The sequence below is a fragment of the Microplitis demolitor genome, chromosome 9 (genome assembly GCF_026212275.2).
Source record: "Microplitis demolitor isolate Queensland-Clemson2020A chromosome 9, iyMicDemo2.1a, whole genome shotgun sequence".
NCBI classification, from domain to species: domain Eukaryota; kingdom Metazoa; phylum Arthropoda; class Insecta; order Hymenoptera; family Braconidae; genus Microplitis; species Microplitis demolitor.
This window is the reverse complement of record NC_068553.1, coordinates 2236935-2262712: the sequence shown is the minus strand read 5'-3', so window position 1 is coordinate 2262712 and position 25778 is coordinate 2236935. Positions and strand designations below refer to the sequence as shown.

General features: G+C 29.2%; 1 protein-coding gene across 1 annotated transcript in view; it reads left to right on the top strand.

Moving 5' to 3' along the window:
* Window positions 1-25778, top strand: part of LOC103577100 (leishmanolysin-like peptidase) — a 120123-nt gene that overhangs the window by 85354 nt on the left and 8991 nt on the right. Inside the window, exon 5 of the mRNA XM_008557602.3 lies at window positions 23559-23670. Coding sequence (XP_008555824.1) covers window positions 23559-23670 — 112 coding nt within the window. The remainder of the gene's footprint in view (window positions 1-23558; window positions 23671-25778) is intronic.

Here is a 25778-nt window from a genome sequence, read left to right as displayed (position 1 = left end):
AAAGTTGAAAATTAAAAATTTATTTTCGTTGTATCAAGACATGAAATCAATATTGGAATATGTCAGGTTAAAAAATAAAATAAAATTACAAAAATTAATACTTGTATCGTTTTGAATAATTTAGATACGTCGATTAAACGATAATTCTCCAATAAGCTCTAATAGAGCGTAATCGAAATGTTATAACTTGACTAAAATTATCCGCAGCTTATAATACCTCGCGTAACATTAAAAATTCTTATCATTACAATTTCAACAATAATAATATGAGTCTGGTATTTCGCGATAATAAATCAAGAATAGTGACAACGTAAACACAAATCTCGTGCATGCATATTCACTGTCATTGTGCTTAACATTTCGGTCTGTATGCAAATCAACGGGCCCCTGAGCATCATCTACACAACCACTACTAAAATTCCTACATCTGTACTCATGCACGTGTTAATATTACGCTGACAAAATCTCCTACTATGTTAAGCATGCATACACGTAAGTTGGATTTGTGTTTAACTTTGAGATATATACACCAGATAGGATAATATGTGTGTACCTTTTCTCATGGCACATAAATCTTGTCGCGTAATGTCGTACACGGCAAACGAGTCACCTCGTTTCACGTACAGCACCAGCGATTGTCCGAGATGACAACGATGAAGACTGATTACACAACTTTCATTACTGATGATAAAAGCTTAAAAAATATATAAATATTCTTTATTTATTGCTACGTATAAATTTCATTCCTCCTTTTATTTATTAATGCGATCTACATTTTTTATAATGCAACTGAAGTAATTGGATCTTTAAAATGATGGGTTCAATGTTATCATTATCAATTTGAAAAATTACTAACAAAATAACATTACTGATAGCAGACTAGAATTCGAGTAACAAATTGCGGACAATTTCGTTTTTACCGGCAGAGAAATTACCGACTGAGTAAACAGTTACTTACCACCGAGTATCACGTCAGTACTGACTCTTGTTGAAGTTTCAAAGTAATACGTGGTCCCAAAATTGTCATCCGTTAGACGTTAATTTGATTTCAAGTATGGATTTCCAAAATTCATTGTCAGACCGACGTTTACCTGCGAGGTCACAAGTTGACGTCAATTTGACAGCTATAAGTTGCTATTAGACATCAACTTTTGGTAACATTTTATCATGTTGTTGGGTCGTCAATAAGCAGTATCTTATGACATACTGTAAACTCACCGGCAGGTGTAGAATTGAGAAACAAGCAGCAAACCTTGCTTTCAAATTGTGAGCAGCTATATGATGGTAATATACAATACCAAATTGACGTTAAATTGGTCTGAATTCTGACAACAGTCTGCTGTGGTGATTATTGTAGCAGATGAGCTCAACCAACAATCAAATTAAGCATCAAAGAAACGTGAGGTTGACAATTGACATCAGTTAGGGTTACATTTGACATCAATTGCATGCAGAGCCTGTTCTTGACATCGAGCAATTATTTTACAGAATAAATTCGTAAATCTCATAGTCTCGAAAAATTTGACGTAAAATTTGATGCCTTCTGAAAGTAATTGAGTACTTTTAATTTGAAGTCAATTCTGTTTTTTTTAACGTTTAAGAGAGTTGAAAAGATGAACTGCAATTCTTGATATAAACTAAACGTCATCGAGATGTCAAAAGTATTATTTAAATTTTGCGCTAAAATTCTAATATTTAAACATGCGATAAAAAATTTTGTTAATCAGATAATGAACTGAAAACTTATCGACTGAGTTCTAGTGTCTGCTCTGCTTTACCGACAAAAAATTATAACAATCGTAGCTACAAAGTTTTAATCAATGGTTATTACCGACTGTTTATTTATGAATACCCATGACTTTTAGCTCACGGACTTTACCGACTGAGAAAATTTTTTTACCGGCAGAAATTTTTAAAAAATTGTATAATTGGTAACCGAGAATAATGGGAAGAAAAAAATAAAAGAAACTACTCAAATAAAATAATATAAAAATTCCACGAGGTAATCAAATATTACTCGAGACAGTAATCTATTGAAAATTGATATTTATGATTCTTAACCAATAAAAACGTAGATTGAGGTAAATAAAAATATTTTTTTCATTTTTTCTTTTCCATCATAACTCAATTCATTTCTGCAGATATTCATCAAAATGCTCATCGAGTGCAGTCGAGTTCTACTTGATATAAATGAGCATTCAAGAGCTATTGAAATATTCCCAAGGCTTTTTATTCGTATTGATCCAACCTCACCACACTTTACCCACTCATCTTTGCTGTACTTTTTCGATAGTTTTTATTCTTCTCATATATATGTATATAGATCATAACGGACTATAGACTATTTTGTCATTAAAACTTTCTACATCTTTTGATTTTTATTTTCCTATTAGAATTTTTCCATCATATATATTTTTAAAACTTTATGAAAAAGCAGAAAAAAAAACTAAACAAAAAAATTTATTGTAAATCGAATATGAAATGTCTATATATATTTTATTCAGAAACATCTTTGATAGAATGTTTGTATGTTTTTTTTATCAGCGTAATAAATTTTTTTCTTGAAAGCTTTACGTTTTTTTCAAGGCTATTTCTTTATACAAGAACTTATGCTATTTTATAAGATAAATCAGAAGATTATATAATTTTTGTAATGTTTTATTGGAATAAAATAATATTGCAAAAGTGGAAAGTGTATTGTGATAAGCTATTATGTAAGTTAGTTTACTTGTAATCCGACTTTTCATAAGAATTTCATTTAATTGCTCGTCGATATTTGAAGCATACTTCAAAACTTAATGAGCATTAATAACCTATCATAGACTATTTAGAACATGATAATTATACAAGCTCGAAAAGGATATACCTAGACTAACATTGGCTTGAATTGGACCTACAAACTTGAAAAAAACGAATCATATATGAGCATATGTTGCCATATATGATACTCCATGAATAGAAATTGGTAATATATGAATATATATGACTATGACCACATATGGCTGCATATGATGCTCCATATATGGCCAGATTTGGGCAAATGTAGTCTATGACTATTTATGGAAGCTGGCTATATATGGCCATATATGATGCTCCATAAATAACCATATATGATGTTTCATATATATTCATATATGAGTATATATGATATTCAACATATAATCAGATATGATATTCAATATATGATCATATATGATGTTCAATATATGATCATATTTGATGTTCATTATATAATCACATCTGATGTTCAATATATGATCATATATAATGTTCAATATATGATCATATATAATGTTGAATAAATGATCATATGTAATGTTCAATATATAATCATATATAACGTGCAATGTATGATCATATATGATGTTTATTATATGATCATATATAATGTTGAATATATGATCATATATGATGTTTAATATATGATCAGATATGATGCTTAATATATGATCATATCTGATGTTGAATATATGATCATATATGATGTTTAATATACAATCATATATAATGTTCAATATATGATCATATATGATGTTGAATATATGGCCGAATATGACCACATGCAGTCGTATGACTATATATGATCATATAAGAAAATGCGTTTATATGACCATATATGATGTTCATATATAGAGAATTCTATATGGTTATATATGAAGCATCAGATATGGGCATATATAGTCATATGACTATATAGTCCCATCTACCCATATAGTCATATATGACAATATGACCAGATATGACTATATACAATAAACTATATATGGCTACATACAATGCAATATATATGATATTCAACTATATATAGCCATATATGATGCTCCAAAAATAGCAATATATGATGCCCATTTGTAGCCAGATATGATCATATGTAGTCGAGTAATTATATATGGTCATATATGGGAATTAGCTAGGAATAGCCATATATGACTTTCCATGAATGATCATATATGTTCCACATATGGCCAAATGTAGTCATATGACCACATATGGTCACATCTAACCAGATAGTCATATATGACTGTATAGACCATATACAATATATATGGCGTCTTATATATGGCATTTTTGTGTAAAATAATAGAAAATAATCCAGAAAAAATTTCTTTTCGGTCCTTGATGATCCTCAGAGCCATTTCAATTTAATCTTTATGTCCACTTTCCATAAAAATATGGGTCACTTCCTATAAAAATTCAAAGACCTTGAGCTCTGCCCGAATCTAATTACGTCTGCTTGACGACAATTACAAAAAAATTTATATTTGTTCCAAAGTATTATAAATTTTTTCCGCTTTTGGACTCTTAGAGAACAGAAGACGTCAATATTGTGTAAAGTTCTACAATTTCCAACTTGTGAAAAGTTACAGGAATAATTTACTCAATTTCACCAAAAGAACAATATTTATCAATATTACATCTACAGTTTTATTTTACAACAAAATTTAAGCTGGCCGGTATTCCATGGGCTCTTTATATTCGCCATATTTTTTCTTATAAATTTCAAGAACAAAATTCTTAAAAATAATCCCTCCGTAATTATCATTATTAACCCTCGCGTCTTTAAATTGAATCGAATTACGTCGACTAATCAAATTAAAAAAGGAAATAAATTGACAAGGAAATTGCCGGTGCTTCGTAGATTGAATATATAATTATATTTAAAGTATCTTAAAAATAAATTTTATAATTCAACGTTTATCCGATTTGTCGCAAAACGTTAAAAGTAAATCAATACCAACGTTTCAAACTCACTTATTTAATTTAGCTTTTACAAATGTCTCGTCTTGCCGAGTTGACTAACTTAAGAATTCTGTACTCAACATTTATTATTCTGTCGTCGAAAATGTTATTTTTCCATTTTCTTTGCTAACAATATAAATATTTATTTTTTTACAAAGGAAAAAAAAAATTATTTCCTTTGAAAAAATTAATTTCGTTGTTTGTTTAACTTTCATATTTTCCGCGCGTTGATATGATATTTAATTATGTGCGTAGAATTTATACTATCGCGTTACAAATTTATTCTTTTGTTTAATTGTCGTCATTGTTTCTAAAATTCCACTCGAATATGATTTTTTTATTTTTTATTAATTTATAAAAAAATTTTTGCTGTTTTTTTAATAAAATTTTAACTCTGTAAGTACTGTAATAGTGACTAGGAAAATTGCCGACACATAATTTTTAAATTTATCGATTGAGTAAATGGACTTACCGACAGAGCTGATGAGACAATTACTGGTTTTTCTTTACTTAAATCAAAATTCTGGCGTTATTATCAAAAATATGGAAAAATTCATAAATACTAATTTTGTAGCTCATAAAATTTTCTACAAAAAAGGTCATTATCAATTTGTGTGTAAAATCAATACTTAACTCATAAAAAGCCTTGGAAAATCTGTAATTACTGAAAAAAATTTTTTTTGCATATTTTTTACTTTAGAGTTAAAATTTCTGGCAAAATATGCAAAATATGGTAAAAATATACAGGAACAATTTTGTAGCTGGTTAAATTATCTACAAAAAAGGTCCAGATGACTTTTCAACTCAGATGATATTAGACGCGTAGGAGTTAATAAGTTTTAAGAAGTGACCAACTAAATGATTGATGAGTTACCAACTGAGTTGTTACCGACTGAGTAATTGCTGAATCATCTTCTGAGTTCTTTAAAAATTACCCAGAGGTCACTCAGGGAGTGGCTTACCGACCGATAAAAAAATTACCGACTGAGCTATTGATGTTACCGACTGATTTCTGTAAAAGTCACTGACTGATTCTATGAAAATTCTAAACATTTCTGCGTTTGGAAACCTTTAATAAATCAATGAGACAATTCTAACTGAAAAAAAAAGGAAATATCATTGCGGGTTCATAAATGTAAAAGAATGTACTATCTCTCATCGTCTAATTTTTTATTTATTTTTTTTTTTAATGTCCTTTAATTTTTTTTTGCCTCACTTTCGCTGAGTTTAACGGGAAAATAAATATCAGTCGTACTAGTAACAGCAGGAATAGTACCCAGTTGACTGTCGGGTGTACGTAATGGATTTTAGAGTACTTTAGTGAAAAACAAGAGAGATATGAACGAGGAGAAATCGTGAATTTTCCGAGGATCTGCTCGCAAATCGTAAAAGCTAGATTGTCCTAGTTAAAGCTTATAAAAATAAACAATAGAATAATAACAATAAATATCTGAAAATAATATTAAAGGTATATAAATAAAATGTAGGATGTAAAAAAAAATCCATGTCACGAAAAATAAAATGCTATTGACGTTTACATAAATCTGCAGTTTATTTTACCTTTTTTCTACACCTGATACCGTCACAATAGAAGAGAAATTATTTTACCTTTTTCATTTATTTTGTTTTGTCGATAAATCTATTTTATTTTTCGTTCAAATACTCTTATTATAAATTTTTCATATTTTTTTTTCAGTGTTACTATAAATTATTGCTAAAAACTATGACCTAATCGATTAATAAATCAGTAATTACACTTTTAGTTATTTTTCCTACATCTTAGTTGTTCATTTTCTCTAAAAGCTCTGTCGGTAATTTTTTATGCTACAGTCGGTAATTTTTTTATGCAACAGTCGATAAATCGATCCGTCTCAGTCGGTAATTTTTTTCTGAACCTCTGCCGATTAAGTTTTTCTAGGCATCAGTCGATAATTTTCTCAATGGTCTCGCAGAAAAATTTTTTCACAGCTTTCATAAGTAATTTTCATTTGAATTTCAATCGAGAGGTTATATCTTAGTTATTTACCTCTTGATAAGAAAACATCGACAGTCGGTAAATGAGCGATTTTTAATTTTTTTATCGGCGAACGATAACTCCAGGGTAGAACCGTCGGTAAAAATTGTAAAAAATAAGTGTGTAATAAATTCTGCAATTTTCGACAGTCGGTAAATGAGCGATCTTTAATTTTTTTATCGGCCAACGATAACTCCAGGGTAGAACCGTCGGTAAAAAATTGTAAAAAATAAGTTTGCAATAAAATCTGCAATTTCCAAGCGAGTAATTTTCTGAGCAAGTCAAGCATAAGTAATGGCATTATTTAAGCAGTAGAATTTAATAAATTAACTCAAGTGTAAGTTTCTGTTTAATTAAACATCAAATAAGGCTGTAATGGAATACATAATTGCAAATGTCTCGTAAAACATATATTTATCTACTTGTGGTGATACAATAGAGACCTTGGAGAGTCAGCTATAGTTGTACCGAATCTATGTTCGGAGCAATGTCCCAGATGTTTAGCTCATTGATCATACGTACGGCAACCGAGAGGAATGTAATTATCCCACATGCTTGAGGGTTGAATATTTTTATTAAAAAATCAGAATTGATGCCGGTTTGATAGAGTTCTCATGAAGATTATGTGATTTACGGCACAAAGAACATTTTTGACAAGACGAAATTATTTTCCAGTATTCAATTTTTTATTTTTATTTATAGAAAAAAGTAAATAAGGGTATTTTAATCTTGGCAGTTTATCAGTAGAAAAAATCTCTATGTCAGTCTTTTTTACGCGGCTGAAATATAACTTGAAAACATTAATCTTCGTCACTCAATGACTTGGCTTATAGTTTTTTTTCTTGTAAAGCTAAATTGAACTTTCTTTTAAATTTTTTTTATTTTTCAAGATTTTTATCTGAAACAATTTATTTTTACTAAAATTTGAATTTTTTTTTATCGTGAGGTAGGATTATAGATTTTATAATTTCTTACGATAACATGTAATTTTTTTTATCGACGGAGTAAAAACTATGATTATTTGCCTTTCGGATTCAAGTTTTACTGATTTCGTACCGATCAAAAATATAATAATTTCTACTAACCCTGTAAGAAAATTAAAATTTTTTACCGACCGAGTTATTAAACTACGGATTTTTCTAGAAAAAATTTAAATCGAGAAATTTGTATCAGTTGAGTCTAAATTGCAAGTGGAAAGATTTTTTTATAGATCAATTTTCTTTACCGGCTGAGTATTAAGGTGAAAAAAGAACTGAGTTAATACAGAATTGCAGTTTTTTTTCAACGATCGAATTCTGCAATTCATGATTTGGCTACACGATGTCTAAAAAATTAAAGTATGTATCGACTGATAGTAAAAATGAAGATGTTATCATCTGAGTAAAATTATCGACGGAGCAAGAGTGCAGTGTTTTGCTTACCGAGTAAATACTGGAATTTTTACATTCACTGAACTACAAAATGGTGACTGTTTACCGACAGAGTAGTAAAAGTTTTCTTATCGATTGAGCTGTTCAATTTTCTATTTTATCTAAATTTTTCAGGAAACTCTAACCTTTTACCTTCAAAGACAGAGGGGGGTGCTAATTTTTACCGGCCGAGTTGAAATTACAGATTTATTCCCGTATGAAAAATCAATATATGGTTAAAAAATGTAAAATCTTATATGTTTTGAACAAAAAATATATAATATATATTATATTGTATATTATAAACAATCATATAGAGATTTTCTGATTTAGTATATAATTATATACAGTAGTAAATATATGTATTCTATATATGTAACTTACATGTTTTTTATATTAAGCCATATATACATTTACATTTACCTTAAAATATATTGTATTGATATATTTCTTTTTATATTCGAAAAATATAAAATTGTTAAATTAAATGAAATATATAGTAGTATATAATTTACATTATATATAGCATCATATATTTTCTTTTTTATATTTAAGCATATATTTTATTCGGTGCATGTATATGTATATGCAAAATCAGAATTTATTTTTCGTATATGATAGAAATATATATTTTTGTGTATGATAAAAATATAGTTTTTGTATATGTCAAGAATATATATTTTCATATATGATGAAAATATATTTTTTGTATATAATTGACATATATTTTATATATGCTAAACATGTACGAGCTCTTATATCATGAATATTATATTTCTTAATATAAAAAAAATATATCAGAAAATATAGTTAAATTAGCCACATATATTTTCTTATATGAATCATATATTTTTTCATATATTCTGATCATATATGTTATTTTTATACAGATACCGACGGAGTACAAAATTGTTTTTACCGATCGAGTAAAATTAAATCTTTGCTTGAAAATTAAAATTTCGGGTTTCGGTCATCTTAAAATGCCACTTTTTGAAAATTAATCCAAAAATTATCTGAGGAAAATTTTTTGAAGAATATCGAGTAGAAAAAATTTCAGTGAATGCGGCTTTCAAAAATTATTGTCTTGACGTTATCTCTACTAAATTTGTCGTATATTTCGAGCATATTTCATTTCTTATCTTAGTTTTTTTTTCTTACCAAGAAATAGTAAGTCATATTATGCACATTCGATCGCAAAAAATTTACCTAGAAAATGTAATATCATCCCCAGTGAATATAAGGTAGACTTAGAGGGGGTGAGTAGTGTAGGGGCGGGTGTAGGTGTGGGTTAGAGATGATAAAATTTATGTGTGCACGAGTTGGTATAAAGCTCGAAGGCACATGGTGCAGATGAAATTGACATCGTCGAGAAAAGTTGACTCACTGCAGATATCCGAATCTATAAAACGACTTGAGAAAAAAAAGTTGTCGCCAGAGAATAAAAAAATGAAATAAAATAAGCCTTCGCTGCATGTGATAGAAGTATGATAAATGTCAGTGGAAAAATATGAACCGATAGAGATAAATTTTTACAGTGAAAGTGCATTAATCCGAGATCAAACATGACGATACTTGTGAATGATCGCACATGATACCCGAGATATATATGGAGGGCTAAGAGGATGACTTAGAAATGATACGAGTTTCGCGCGTTGAAAGGTTTTACGGTGAATGGAAGCATTTCGGTTAACATACTTCGGATGCTTGATGTAGTTCATAGTCCGTAGTAATGCGGAAAGCTTGTCGTTGATGCCAATCCGCTCTTAAGGTATTAGCAGAGACGTTTCCGAGCGTTGGGATTTCCTGTGCTACTGAATTTAGGCTTAGTGTTGGGAAATACTTTTTTTATAGATGGTTTTCGTTGGAGATTTTGGAAATAGGCAACTTTGCCATGGAATACTGAATACCGATGTTAGTGTGACCCATGAAATAATTTTTTTTGCAACCAGAAGGTAAGAGATGAAAAAAACAGTCAGCATTGTAATATTTCGAATAATTTTAAATCCAAAAAGTCTTTACTAAAACTACGATGTTCAATAGTAAAACATGTAACCTAAATTGTAAATTTTTAAATTGACACTTATAAAGGTAAGGGAGAGGTGCTGCAGTTGTAACAAGGGGCAGTTGTAACATTCAATGAAAAACTATTAAAAAAACTAAAAATTATTGTTATTCTTTTTTTGACTTGTTCAAAATAGTTAATTATTGATTAGATCAAAGTTTCAGTTGATCTTGGTCCGATATTAAAATATTGAGAATTGTTGAAAATACGCGTGGAAACTTTTTTTTGTACGTTTCACTATTTTTTTAATAACAAATTTGTTTTCTAATGTTGTGATGTGAAACTTGTATTCATACTTTAAGGGACATATCAAGAGTATTGTATAATCGAATTTTACATCAATTTACTGATTTTTGTTATTGTAATTAGATTTTTATTAACAATTCTGCGTGAGAGTCAATTGTAACACTTGAACGAGTAGCAAATGTAACACTCAGAGCCGTGTATGGGACCTGCGCAAACTGGATGCGCGACAAATCTACTCTGGGATAGTGTAGTTTTAATATTTATAAATGTTTAATAATTTATATTAAGGATACAAATATATGAGCTACTTTAAGTTTAAATACTTGACTTTAAGAGTTAATTAAGTATAATAGTATGTATTAAGACTGAACAATAAAAGCAATTTGGTGAAAAATATCTATTTCGTTCCGTGTTACAACTGCCCTGCACTGTGTGACAACTGCAGGCCACGCGCCGCCATCTTGGCCCCTGACTTTAGTTAAATAATTTGATTTTTTAATAAGTTAACATTGACTTTTTACTATCTAACTAACTCAGTCACATAAAAGTATTATCAGCTAACTTTCCGACAGTGTTTAAGTTTACTACCTTAAACAAACATGGAATCGAGAAATAAAATTTTTTGTTACAACTGCAACACCTCTCCCCTATAGTCCACAATCACGAAGTTAACATCGCAAATTTTAGTGAAATTTTCTCTATGTGTATTTTGCCATTCATATCATATGGAATAATGATCCCACTATAATTTTGCAAAATCACTATAATCATTGTCAAGTTGCAGCAACCAATTGTCTCGTCAATCGATGGTACTAATGCGAGTTAAGTGCTTTCAAGTGGTCGCACGCTAACGAGAAGAAAATCGTTAGCGGAAAACAGCGACACGCATGAAATAGCGACACGTTGAAAGTCGATAGGCATAAACAATTAAATTATTCATCGCAATAATTTCAGTCGATACTTTACTTTTAATATTATTAGCCGAAGGATTCCAGCCGGGTCAGTCGCTATTGATATTCCGTCGCGAGCAGGTTCCGTCAAACGTCAATTAGTTATTCATACTACCGCTTATGTTATAAATTGAATCATCACAAAATTCAATCACTTGGTTAATTTTACTAGTAATGAGGCTTAATATCATCATGTTATCTTATTTTGGTTCGTTTATCTTCAATATAACGTGCTACAGTTTTAAAATTCACGATCCGTCGTCGACAGATTCATCGAAACACCTTAGCAGCTATGCGGTAATTTTCGTTCTTTTAACTATTAATAATTTTTTATTAATTAATTAATTAATTATTAATATTATTAACAGAGAAAATTGGCTGAAATGTGTTTTACAAATAATTCAAACATATTAATAATAACCGCTGATTTAGTCGATGATTCTAAACTTGGAAACCTGTATGATTTTGATGACAAAATTCAGATGATTATAATCGATAGTAATTTTAAGTCAGAGAAGATGACGGGTTTGATCCCGTCTTACCCGACATATATGCTTTCATTTGAGACAATTGAAAAATTGGCAATTTTAATCAAAGAGTTTAGATCATCAAAAGTTTGGAGCATCACGTCTCCATTTTTGATCCTGGAGACTAATGAGTCCAGCTGCGCAAACGCTGGAAAAGTATTGGAATTTTTGTGGAAGTATGATTTATTGTCTGCGTATTACTTGTGTTATAATAAAGATTTGAGTCTTGTTTACACTTTTAACCCGTTTACGAACTACGCACCGTTGCCGTGGGAAGAAAGTGAAACTGAGGAAAAATTTATTGGGGATAAATCGAAACTCTACAGTCTGAAATATTCAGAAGGTATTTTATTTTTTTGAATTACTCTTTTATTGGAATCTAGCAATTCGTTTACTAGTCAGATCACACAATTGGTAATTTTAAACTCAAAATATCTCCGTTGTTATTCAGTTTTTGAAAAAAACATAAGATACCTTTTTTGTAGAGAACTTAACGTTCTACATAAAAGGTATCTTATACTTTTTCTCATATTTTGATATTTCTATAGATATTCGTTAAAAACAAAAAATACTTGATATTCGATTCTTAATAGTCACATGAGATCTCGGACAATTTTAAACTCAAAATATCTCCGCTGCTATTCAATTTTTGAAAAAACTATAAGATACCTTTTTTGTAGAGAATTCAACGCTCTAGAAAAAAGGTATCTTATACTTTTTCTGATAACTTGATATTTCTATAGATATTTGTTAAAAACAAAAAATACTTGATATTCGATTCTTAATAGTCACATGAGATCTCGGACAATTTTAAACTCAAAATATCTCCGCTGCTATTGAGTTTTCGAAAAAAGCACAAGATACCTTTTTTGTATAGAATTTAACGTTCTACAAGAAAGGTATCTTATACTTTTTCTGATATCTTGATATTTCTATAGATATTTGTTAAAAACAAAAAATACTTGATATTCGATTCTTAATAGTCACATGAGATCTCGGACAATTTTAAACTCAAAATATATCCGCTGCTATTCAGTTTTTGAAAAAAATTATAAGATACCTTTTTTTGTAGAGAATTCAACGCTCTAGAAAAAAGGTATCTTATACTTTTTCTGATAACTCGATATTTCTATAGATATTCGTACAAAACAAAAAATACTTGATATTCGATTCTTAACCATCACATGACACCTCATAATTTTAAACTCAAAATATCTCCGCTGCTATTCAGTTTTTGAAAAAAGTATAAGAGAATTTAACGTTCTACAACAAAGGTATCTTACTATTTACCAAATGAATCAATAGTTACCTAGATATATGCAAAAAAAACCAATGACTCCATTTTCCTAACCTCCAAATTCAAATCAGATCATTTCTAACTTCACTAAAATATATGTAGTCTATAACAAAACGATTAACTACATGAATATATACCTATTTACAGACCACAAAGTATGTAAAAATCTAACCTTTGATAAGATGCAATACCTAGACGGCCACCAGATTAAAATTAATGCTTTTGGTGTCATAAAAAACAATACTTCCCAAGGAAAAATCGATGCCCTAAACAAACACATGAACAAAACCTTGGGAGCGAAAATGGTCGACATATATCGTTTACTTTCGCACGTAAACGCCACATGGAAAACGGATTTTTTCCCTTCAAGTATGGTCCGCAATGCAAACAACCTTGGCTACATCGAGCTATTGGTCGACAATGAGTACGACATGAGTGACCAATTTCGGCAATTAGCGGACACTAATCCCGAGTTGACTGACATCATAACCGCCTATCGCGAAGTCAAATTCTCGATTTTAACAAAGAAAACCAATTACTCAACAGTAATCAGCGAGCTAACTTACAATCTACAGTTTCTGATCCTGTGCATTGTCGTGTTCATTTTGATAACGGTAGTCATAGTAATTAACAACAAATTTGATGTAAGAGGAGGTATTATGGACGTGGTAAGATTGTCAGCAAGCATGGGAATCATGTCTCCCATAGACCAGCTCTCTGTGAGGATCGTGTTCTTTACTGGTTTCCTGTTTGTGTTCACGGTAATGCCAGAATTACAGGGCCAGATAACTGCGGTATTATCGAAACCAATGAGGCGCGATGTTGATACGCTGCAAGATCTCTATGACCATAAGTACCAAGTCTACTTTGATGGAATACTACACAATGATATGATGAGTCAGAAATTGTGGGAGACTGATGAGGAAAAAGAGTATTTGCATTCATCGAATTTCACGGTTATCAAAGATTGTTACAAAGAAGCGCTTAAAGAACCGATTGTTGCGTGTATTTACAATACTAATTCATTAGTATACAGAGCATTGCAAAACAAGGATTTACATTTGTCTAGAAAAATAGTGTTCCGAAAATATTTAGTCTATTGGACTAGAAAAAATTGGGCTATAAAATCAAAACTTGATGGCATTGGTCTGGTCCCGCTGGAAATGGGGTTTAATATATATAGAGATGATAAGAAAATAAAAGAGAGAATTGATAAGTTGAAAAAACGCGATAAGATGAATGAAAAAGTTGATTATGGGCAAATTGAATTGGATAATTTGGAGTTCGCTTACATTTTTATGGGATCAATTCTCTTGTTGGTGATTGTGATTTTTGGAATTGAGATACTTTTTAGTAAATGGTCTAAACTTTACAGACAATTTCAGCTCCGTAGAAGATTTAGATGTTGAAATTGGTAAAGATTGGTCAGAAGAATGTGAGTTGGGGACTAAGATATGATTTTGTATTCATTTTGAGATATTTTTAAGAAAAGTGGATCATATATGGTCATTTATAGGTCATATACGAAAATTTGACCATATATGAATCGTATATAGACATATATCAATCATTTTTGGCCATATATACATCATATTTGAAAATTTGACCATATATGGTCGTATATGAAGTACTTATGGATCATATATGGTCATATATAGATCATATATGGAAGTTTGACCATATATGAATTATATATGAGCATATATGGGCTATATGGAGCATTCATGGATCTTATATGGCCATATATAGATCATATAAGAAAATTGGACCATTTATGAACATATATGAATCATATATAAGCATGTATGGACATATATGGGGCATTTATGGTCTATATACGGCCATTTATAGATCATATATGAAAATTTGACCATTTATGAATCGTATATGGACATATATGAATTATATTTGGGCATATATGGTCGTATATGAAGTACTTATGGATCATATATGGTCATATATAGATCATATATGGAAGTATGACCATATATGAATTATATATGAGCATATATGGGCTATATGGAGCATTCATGGATCTTATATGGCCATATATAGATCATATAAGAAAATTGGACCATTTATGAACATATATGAATCATATATAAGCATGTATGGACATATCTGGTGCATTTATGGTTTATATACTGCCATTTATAGATCATATATGAAAATTTGACCATTTATGAATCGTATATGGACATATATGAATTATATTTGGGCATATATGGTCGTATATGAAGTATTTATGGATCATATATGGTCATATATAGATCATATATGAAATTTTGACCATATATGGGCATATATGCACTATACGGAGCATTCATGGATTATATATGGCTATATATAGATCTAATAAGAAAATTTGACTATATATGAATCACATAGAAGCATATATGGGCGTATATAGAGCATTTATGGATCATATATGGCCATACATAGATCATGTATGAAAATTTGACCATATATGGGCGTATGTAGAACCGTTATGGATCATATATCGCGTTACTAAAACCATAAGGGCGTATCTCAAAATATACGCCCTTTTGGTTCTGCAGAACCAAAAGGGCGTATAAAAAAACTTTTTTGCTCCAATCAATGTAAAAATGTTGACAACATTAGAATCTATTGAAAAAACGAAAGAAATTTTTTTTTTTGTTTTACGCCTTTTTGGTTTTAAGAAAAAATTTTTTTAAAATCATAAGGGCGTATCCTGTTTTTTCGATTTATCATCAATAATAGGTAAGAGTACGAAAAAAAGTTGCCAGGGTAATAAAAATTATCACTCCACACTTTAATTTATATGGACAAATATTTATTTAAGTGAAAGAACAAATAAAAAATAGAAAAAAAAATAAATTCATCAGGGTTTTAGTCCTATACCATCACCATCGTCAGGATCATCTGTACCTAAGAGTATAAAAAAAAATTTTTTTAATTTTTTTTAGAACATAACTTGACAATAATAAAAAAATTTATAAACTATTACCATCGCTGAAAATTAATCTTTAATAATATTGATAATATTTTTGTGGGACGGTGCCTGATGCACATAAATGATTTAGGTCATTAAGCTTGCTTCGATATATTGGTATTCTAAAACCATAACAATTCTCAAGAACAACGGCAATTGATTTTTGAAAATAAAAAGAAAAAAAAAAACAGGAAATTGAAAATGAAACCTTGATTGAAAAATGAAAAAATGCACCTTTGAAAAATTGAACAATCTAAATGTGCATTTCTTTAATTTGATTAAATTAAATTTCACAGCACTCATAGAATTTAGAATTTTTTAGATGATTTTTTTTCGTTCTCGAATTATACATATTTTTTACATTAATTGTTGAATTAAAAAAATTGTGACAAGATTCGATCAAAATTAAATAAAGAAATTTGGTTTTTTATTTATATAAATATTTGTTCAGATAAATTAAGTTGTGGAGTGATAATTTTTATTACCCTTGCAATTTTTTTTCTTACTCTGATCTATAATTAATAATAAACCGAAAAAATAGGATACGCCCTTATGACTTTAAAAAAATTTTTGCTTAAAACCAAAAGGGCATAAAACAAAAAATTTTTTTTTTTCGTTTTTTCCATAGATTTTAATGTTTTCAATATTTTTAAATTGATTGGAGCAAAAAAAAACAAATTTTATACGCCCTTTTGGTTCTGCAGAACCAAAAGGGCGTATATTTTGAGATACGCCCTTTTGGTTTTAGTAACGCGATATGGTCATATATAGATCATCTATGAAATTTGACCATATATGAATCATATGGGCATATATGACTCATATACGGGCATATATGGACGTATATGGAGCATTTAAGAACCATATAGAAACCATTGTAGCGCATTTATGCAAGCATATATAAGCGTATATGAAGCATTCATAGATATCTGGCCACTTTTCATATAAGGATCATTTTAGACCATGTATTAATATATATGAAGCATACGTTGATCAGATGTCGAGCATATATGTCCAATATTCATATACAGCTCTTTACAGAGCGTATGTGCGCATATATGATGATATGTTAATCATATATGTCCAATGTTTATATATGGCCATGTATGATTCGATTTTTTACAGTCTACTAGTATTTTGAGAGCACATTTCCATAACCTTTGTCAAAAGCGAGAAATTTACTGCGAACACGTCAAGGCCATATTTTTGAATCCATATTCAAAGTACATGCTTAGTTTAGTTGTTTTTGTGAACACGGCAAATATCCTTTTCAAATTAAAATTTCTTGTTAATTATTCGATGCTAATTTAAAAAATTTTATAAAATCGTGTGTTATAATGAGTCATTCATATTTTCAGTGTCATCAATAATTATAAATGCTCTAATTGATGTATTAAAGGTGTTTAATCAATAAAGTCAGCATTTACTCTAACAATTGTTCATTATTAAACAAAAAAAAATTTTAACCCCATTTAGACCAGAACTTTTTTGTAAGCCATTAGATTCCGTTAATAATTTCAATCATTTATTTAATAACCACAATTTTTTTTATTATTTGTTTGCACTGATAATAATAAGCGATAACGTTGTTTTATTTTTCTGAATAATATTATTTCTGCCAATCGATATTAGTAATACGAAATAAGTGCTTTTAAGTGTTGCACGCGTGTTGAGAAAAACACCGCGAAAAATCGCGAAGCGTGAAATTGCAAACTGCGGTTCGTTGGAAATCGATCGACATTAACAAATTAAATTATCCATTACAGTAATTGGAGGTTATACTTTATAACTTTCAATGCATTAACCCCAGTATTTTTGGACACTTCCATCGCGAAGCATTTTTGTTATTTTTTACTAAATTTCGAAGTCAACATCATATCTCTCCTTTCCCCTCGATCGATTTCCTCAGGGGTAAATAATTTCGAAAAATTATTAACAAAATTAACATACCGATATACTACCAAATATTTTTTATAAAAACTTACTGTTTACAAAAGAGTTTTTACAATTTACTATCGTAATTTTACCAAAAGATTGTTGTATTAAGTTCGTTAAAAAAAAAAAAATACTGGTACCGTAAAAAATATAGAAATGATAGATAACATAAAAAAACATAATTCATGTATTTATTTTTAAACTTTCTGGTGCTTGCGTATCTTTTCAATGTAAGTTACAAATTTTGCGATACTTATATAGAAGTAGGGGAGAGGTGCTGCAGTTGTAACAAGGGGCAGTTGTAACATTCAATGAAAAACTATTAAAAAAACTAAAAATTATTATTATTCTTTTTTTGACTTGTTCAAAATAGTAAATTATTGGTTAGATCAAAGTTTCAGTTATTGATCTTGGTCCGATATTAAAATATTGAGAATTGTTGAAAATACGCGTGAAAACTGTTTTTTGTACGCTTGACTATTTTTTTAATAACAAATTTGTTTTCTAATGTTGTGATGTGAGACTTGTATTCATACTTTAAGGGACATATCAAGAGTATTGTATAATCGAATTTTACATCAATTTACTGATTTTTGTTATTGTAATTAGATTTTTATTAACAATTCTGCGTGAGAGTCAATTGTAACACTTGAACGAGTAGCAAATGTAACACTCAGAGTCGTGTATGGGACCTGCGCAAACTGGATGCGCGACAAATCTACTCTGGGATAGTGTAGTTTTAATATTTATAAATGTTTAATAATTTATATTAAAGATACAAATATATGAGCTACTTTAAGTTTAAATACTTGACTTTAAGAGTTAATTAAGTATAATAGTATGTATTAAGACTGAATAATAAAAGCAATTTGGTGAAAAATATCTATTTCGTTCCGTGTTACAATTGACCCTGCACTGTGTTACAACTGCAGCCCACGCGCCGCCATCTTGGCCCCTGACTTTAGTTAAATAATTTGATTTTTTAATAAGTTAACATTGACTGTTTACTAATTAACTAAGTCAGTCACATAAAAGATACTATCAGCTAACTTTCTCACAGTTTCTAAGTTTACGATCTTAAAAAAAAAAAACAAATGGAATCGAAGAAATAAAATTTTTTGTTACAACTGCAGCACCTTTCCCCTATTGTTCATCATACTGTTTTTGGTAGTAATATTTATATAATAGAATTTACGATAGTACACAGTAAAAAATTTTATTTGGAGAGTATAGTCTAACGTCACAATTTTATACAATAAATAGTATGATATAAAAATCATTAAAATTCCGATAATTTCTTTCCCGTATATATTGACTACCGATATTCGAATCTTATTTCAATGTTAAATGTAATAAGATATTTTATGGATAAATAGCCACTTAAAATGAGAAGAATTCTATTTAATGATAAAATCGCGACATTTTCGATGAGGAACGTACAATTTCTTTATATAAATATAAGATAGTAGTTACAGCAAACAATTCATTCAATTTATTCCCTCAAATGTTCCGATAAAGATACAAATTGAAGAAAAACAAGAAGAAAAAAAACTTGTTACGGTACTTGTTATTTATATAGTTTTTACATTCCTCGAGACGATCGACATTAAACTTCCGATCTGTATCTATTCTAGTATTCAAAGAAGATGCAAATAAAAAATGAGTTAAATATTTATTCAGTAAATTGCATCCCCGTCGTATAAAATATATTTTACATTTTCTTTGCCATTATAATTTTTTAAGGTAAATTATGTAAATATTAAATATACTTTTTCGATTTAAATAAGTTATTTTAATAATTTTGAATATATGAAAAATAAATATATTTAAATTATTGGGATAATTGATAGAAATTTTTAGAATAATCATTTTTATGGAAATCTCAATTAGTTTTGTTAAAAAAAAAATACGGAAAATAAAATGTATATAGTTTATCATGTAAAAAATCGGTATCGATATTTTGGGTATCGATACAAATATTTAAAACAAGTATGGGTTGTGGGTACTCGTTTCAAAGCGCAGGCGATTTCCTGTCGATATATGTCATTGAAAATATTAATTAATTGTCGAGTAATTACAATTGCCATTGCGATAATTAGCTGTATAGATTTTAAATGGCTAATAACTTTTGAACAATCGACTTTACGCTATTTTATGTCTGATAAAAATTTATCGGTAATTTAATTGCCAACAAATTTGTTTATGTAAAAAAATACCGTAGGACCAACGGTTTAAAAGTTATCAGCGTTTAAAGTTCAAGTTATATAAATAATAATAACAACAATTTTAATTACTGATAAATAATTATTTTTTTTTTTATAGTCTTGTAGAAAATAACGATAGCTTTTAAATGAGTACCAACAACCCATACCTGGGGTGATTTATAAAATATCATTGGTTGTAAAATTTAAAAAATGTTTTTTTTTTTTTCTAAATTTATTTATCAAAATATATCAGTATGATAAATAGATAACGCAAATTATTGTGAGTGATTTATAAAAATAATTAATTTAAAGTAAATGTTATCAAGTGAAATGAAAAAAATAAATTTTAACAATTTTTTTAATAATAATAATATATGATTATATTTTTATAACTTTTCAATCTAGCGTCGAAAAAAAACTCTTCAGATCTTGCCAACTTTACACAGAAAAAAAACTAACCTCGTTACAGTAATAACTTTTCCTAACCTCCTTAATTTCTTACTCTTTTTCCATCATTCCAGAGCTCAAATGTTTTTATGCTTCTTATCACCTCGATCTAGTCGAGACGATGGAAATTCCACCCACGGGATTTCATAGTCTCCTCCTTCAATTCCTCATCTTTATCCCTCTTCCTTACCCCTCCCCCCTTCCCATCAGTCATCTCCATCTTTTTTCGGTTCTCAGCATCTCTTTTTTCTATTTTCTGTTGTCTATTTACGTTCGAACTCGAATTCCAGCGTATCCATCATCTTACTTCATCTTTTAATATCCGGTATTTTAACGTCCGGAATTGAGTAGGAAGACGAATCTCCGACCATGCGGATAAGCAAGACGCGACTGTACTTCGATACAGAATACAAGTGCCAAAAATGAAAAGTTCAGACAGTCAGGCGAGCGGTGAGTGGTGGGGACTCGAACTGATTGGAAAGACTCGAGTATGAACGAGAGGAAGTGGGGGTCGGAGAGACGAGCGAGGGGTGGGGATCGGAGAGTAGGAAGTAGGGAAGAGTGGAAGTATAAAGGATTCGTGACGGGCATGGAAGAAATAAAACTGACGGTAGACGACGTAATTCCTACTAACCCTACTTCCGACGTCCCGACGTCAATGGTGAAAGCTAGCGTTTGTGTATAGAGACGGCATTATAAGAGATTATCCAAAGAGTTACGTCATGGGAAAAATATATATCATATATGTGAAATATAATCGAAATATATGAAAATATAATTAACATGCGAAATAAATATAATTGATATATATTTAAAATATATAACAATTGGCAATTGTACGTAAAAAAAAATATTCGTTATATAATTGAAATACCTATAAAATATATGTTTGTTATATATTAGGGTGGCCCAAAAAAACCGACTATTTTTTTTTCGAGTTTCTTATGAAAATTTGTTGGCTTATGATGTTTTGAGAAGCCTCTCCAAAAATCGACGATCAAAAATTTTCAAGAGGTCGCTCGCGAATTTTGAAAATATCAAAAATTATTGAAATTCGAATTTTTTACTTCGAAATTTTTTTTTTTGTGGCAACGATAGTTTATATTTGTAAAATCATGTCTATGCTGAAAATTTTAGCGCGAAATTTAAATATTTAAACGGCGCTCAAAAATTTTGAATATCAACTGATAATATATGACTAATACTTTGAATTAGTTTTTGTATTTTTTTATAACTCAATTATTGTCATTTCACTAAAATATGACTTTTGCATAACCAAAAATATACAGGACAGTCTTAAACAATAAAATTTGCTAAATTTTGAATAAGCGAAAAAACCGAAAATTTGAATTAAAAAATAAAAAAGTATGTAGATAACTTATTATTTATATTTCTCTGTTATATTTTCATTGATTGTGATGCAAATTGATGGTAAAAAAATCGAGAAGCTTTATTATCAATATTCTCGGGTCGCTCGAAAACGTTCAAAAGACAGCACTCGGAAACATTCAAAATTATTGAGCGAGGTTTAAATATTTAAATTTGGGCTTAAATATTCAGCGTAGCCATAACTTCACAAATGTAAACTATTGCTGCCAAGAAAGAAAAAAATTTGAAATAAAAAATTCAAATTTCGATGATTTTTGATATTTTAAAAATTCGTGAGCGACCTCTTGAAAATTTTTTATCGTCGATTTTGGAAAGGCTTCTTAAAACATCGTAAGCCAAAAAATTTTCATAAGAGACTCAAAAAAAAAATAGTTGGTTTTTTTTGGACCACCCTAATATATCTGGCAGATAACCAGTAATTAAAATATATGAAATAAGAAATCTTGGTGGAAGTTCAAGTACTTCAGCGGCCAAAGATGTCTAAGATAGGCGGGGTCAGTGTTTTTTAATTTTCAAAAATAAGGGCTAAAATAATTAGCGATGACCTGAACTACTACAGAATCCTCTAATTCCCATGTGATGGCCAACTTAGAGCAGTTTGAGATACGGTGGGTAGAAATTATGTTTCCCCACAATAGAACGCTAAGCTTCACAATAAGCCGATAGAGAACTCAGGATTTTGATTAGTTTGCAATATAACCATTGTTCAAATTTTAAAGATAACCCTCTTTCAAGTGAACTCTCTGGACGTCTATCCAAATCTCACTGTCTATTACTGGAAACATCAAATGGAAGCCAATATTCTGGTCAAATCCCTTTGAGGAAAATCTATCTTAAAAGATGAACTTTTATGTTTTTGGTGCCTAATGGCGGGAAATTTGAATGTAACCTCAATAAAAATGACCATTTAGCGACTTTTGAATTATAGGTTATGACCGATTATTTTGTAACTTACAGACACTATAGGATAGAGCAGTAAAAGTGTAAATAGTACATAAAATCGATAGGCAATTTCCCATAATATAAGTTTGAAATTGCATGCACGATGTGAATATTGACTTAATTTGCGTTGTTTACTACCCTCTACTCTCGTTCACTTGTCTTACACGCACACATGTTAATTACAACACATCTATGCCGTCTACGTGAATATCAATCACGCTCTTCACTTTGAAATTTCTTAATTGACTTGCCATTGCAATCAGGTTTAATTCAAATCCATCAGACGCTGATACTTATCAGTCGTTAGAAGTAAAGTTACTTTGTTATGGCTAAATGAATTCATATAGTCGATAATTGAATTGTTTTCGGTAGAGAAAATGGAGGAAATTTATAAAAAAATTGGAAAATTTTTTTTGTTACAGTAAATGTGAGAGCAGCCGAGTTTTTGTGAAAGACCACCATACGTATTGCATCGATACGTGTCGACCTACGACCATGTGTGGGGAAGTTAATGTACCGGAAGCTCATCTTGATGTGAGTAATTTTGTACTGGATGATTTAAAAAAAAAAAAAATAAATAAATAAATTTTTCAAAATACCCCATAGGTATTATTTTGAAAACTCTGATTAATTTTGGTAAAATTCCTATAAATACCCAGCGAGTTAGAATTTTTTATGGTGATCTTAAAATTTCACATTATTTGTTTTTGGGAGTTTGGGCGTCAGATTTCGAATTCCCCATAGTGATCGTGGGAATTATGGATTTTTTTAAATCGAATTTTACTATGGCTAGTTAAAAATTTTCCTTACTCGATTAAAAAATTTCCCATAATGGTATTTTAAACTTTCCTATACGAGTATAAATTTTCCTTGTTTTTAAGTCAAAATTTTCCATAAAGATCTTTCAAATAGCGGATGACCATAGATTAAAATTCCTCATAACACTAGTTTAAAATTCCCCATAACACTAGTTTAAAATTCCCCATAGTAATATTGTAAATTTTCAATTTTTATAAAGCCGGTATTCTCTACAGTGATAGTTCGCCATTTGCCGTGATCACATTTCAAATTTCCCCATAACAATTATTGAAAATTCCCCATAGTAGTTTCGTACATTTTTCATTTTTTTTTAATCAGAATTATCTGTAAAGAAAGTTAAAAATTCCCATGATTAAAGTTTAAAATTAGACATAAATCGAATGAAAATTCCCCATAACGATAGTTTAAAATTTCCCATAATGGTGTTTTAAACTTTCCTATACTAGTATAAATTTTCCTTGTTTTTAAGTCAAAATTTTCTATAAAGATCTTTCAAATAGCGGATGACCATAGATTAAAATTCCCCATAACACTAGTTTAAAATTCCCATAGTAATATTATAAATTTTCAATTTTTATAAAGCCGGTATTCTCTACAGTGATAGTTCGCCATTTGCCGTGATCACATTTCAAATTTCCCCATAACAATTATTGAAAATTCCCCATAGTAGTTTCGTACATTTTTCATTTTTTTTTAATCAGAATTATCTATAAAGAAGGTTAAAAATTTTCATGATTAAAGTTTAAAATTAGACATAAATCGAATAAAAATTCCCCATTAAGATAGTTTGAAATTCCCCACAGTAATACTTAAAATTTTCCAAATTTTAAAACGAAAATTCTTCCTGGACTTTGAATTTCTTATAATAAGATTTCAAAATTCCCCACAGTCATATTAAAAATTTCCCATTTCTTTAAATATAAATTCTTTCTGGAGTTTGAAAGTTCCTATAATTAGATTTCGAAATTTCCCATAACAATATCTTAAAATTCCCCACAGTCATTTTTAAAAATTTTTATTCCACTAAATCGAACTTTTTCCTGGAGTTTAAAATTTCCCATAATTAGATTTCAAAATTCCCCATAACAATAACTTAAAATTCCCCACAGTCATTATTAAAAATTTTTATTCCACTAAATCGAACTTTTTCCTGGAGTTTAAAATTTCCCATAATTAGATTTCAAAATTCCCCATAACAATATCTTAAAATTCCCCATAGTCATTTTTAAAAATTTTTATTCCTCTAAATCGAACTTTTTCCTGTAGTTTAAAATTTCCCATAATTAGATTTCAAAATTCCCCATAACAATATCTTAAAATTCCCCATAGTCATTTTTAAAAATTTTTATTCCACTAAATCAAACTTTTTCCTGTAGTTTAAAATTTCCCATAATTAGATTTCAAAATTCCCCATAACAATATCTTAAAATTCCCCACAGTCATATTAAAAATTTCCATTCCTTTCAATCAAAATTTTTCATGAAATTAAAAATTTCCCATATTAAGATTTCAAAATTTCCCATAACAGCTTAAAATTCCCCACAGTCATATTTAAAATTTCTCATTCCTTTAAATCGAAATTCTTTCTGGAGTTTAAAATTTCCCATAATAAGATTTCAAAATACCCCATAAAAAATTCAAAAACTATCATATTTTTTTAAACAGAATTTCGCGTAGTAAAAATTCAAAATTTTCATATTTTGTAAATAGATTTCAATTATTTAACACAAATACTACTAATATCATTGCATTGTTACTGATAATAATAACAATGATATTATTACTATTAATTAAAGATAATAATTATTAATTTCGTTTCCGAT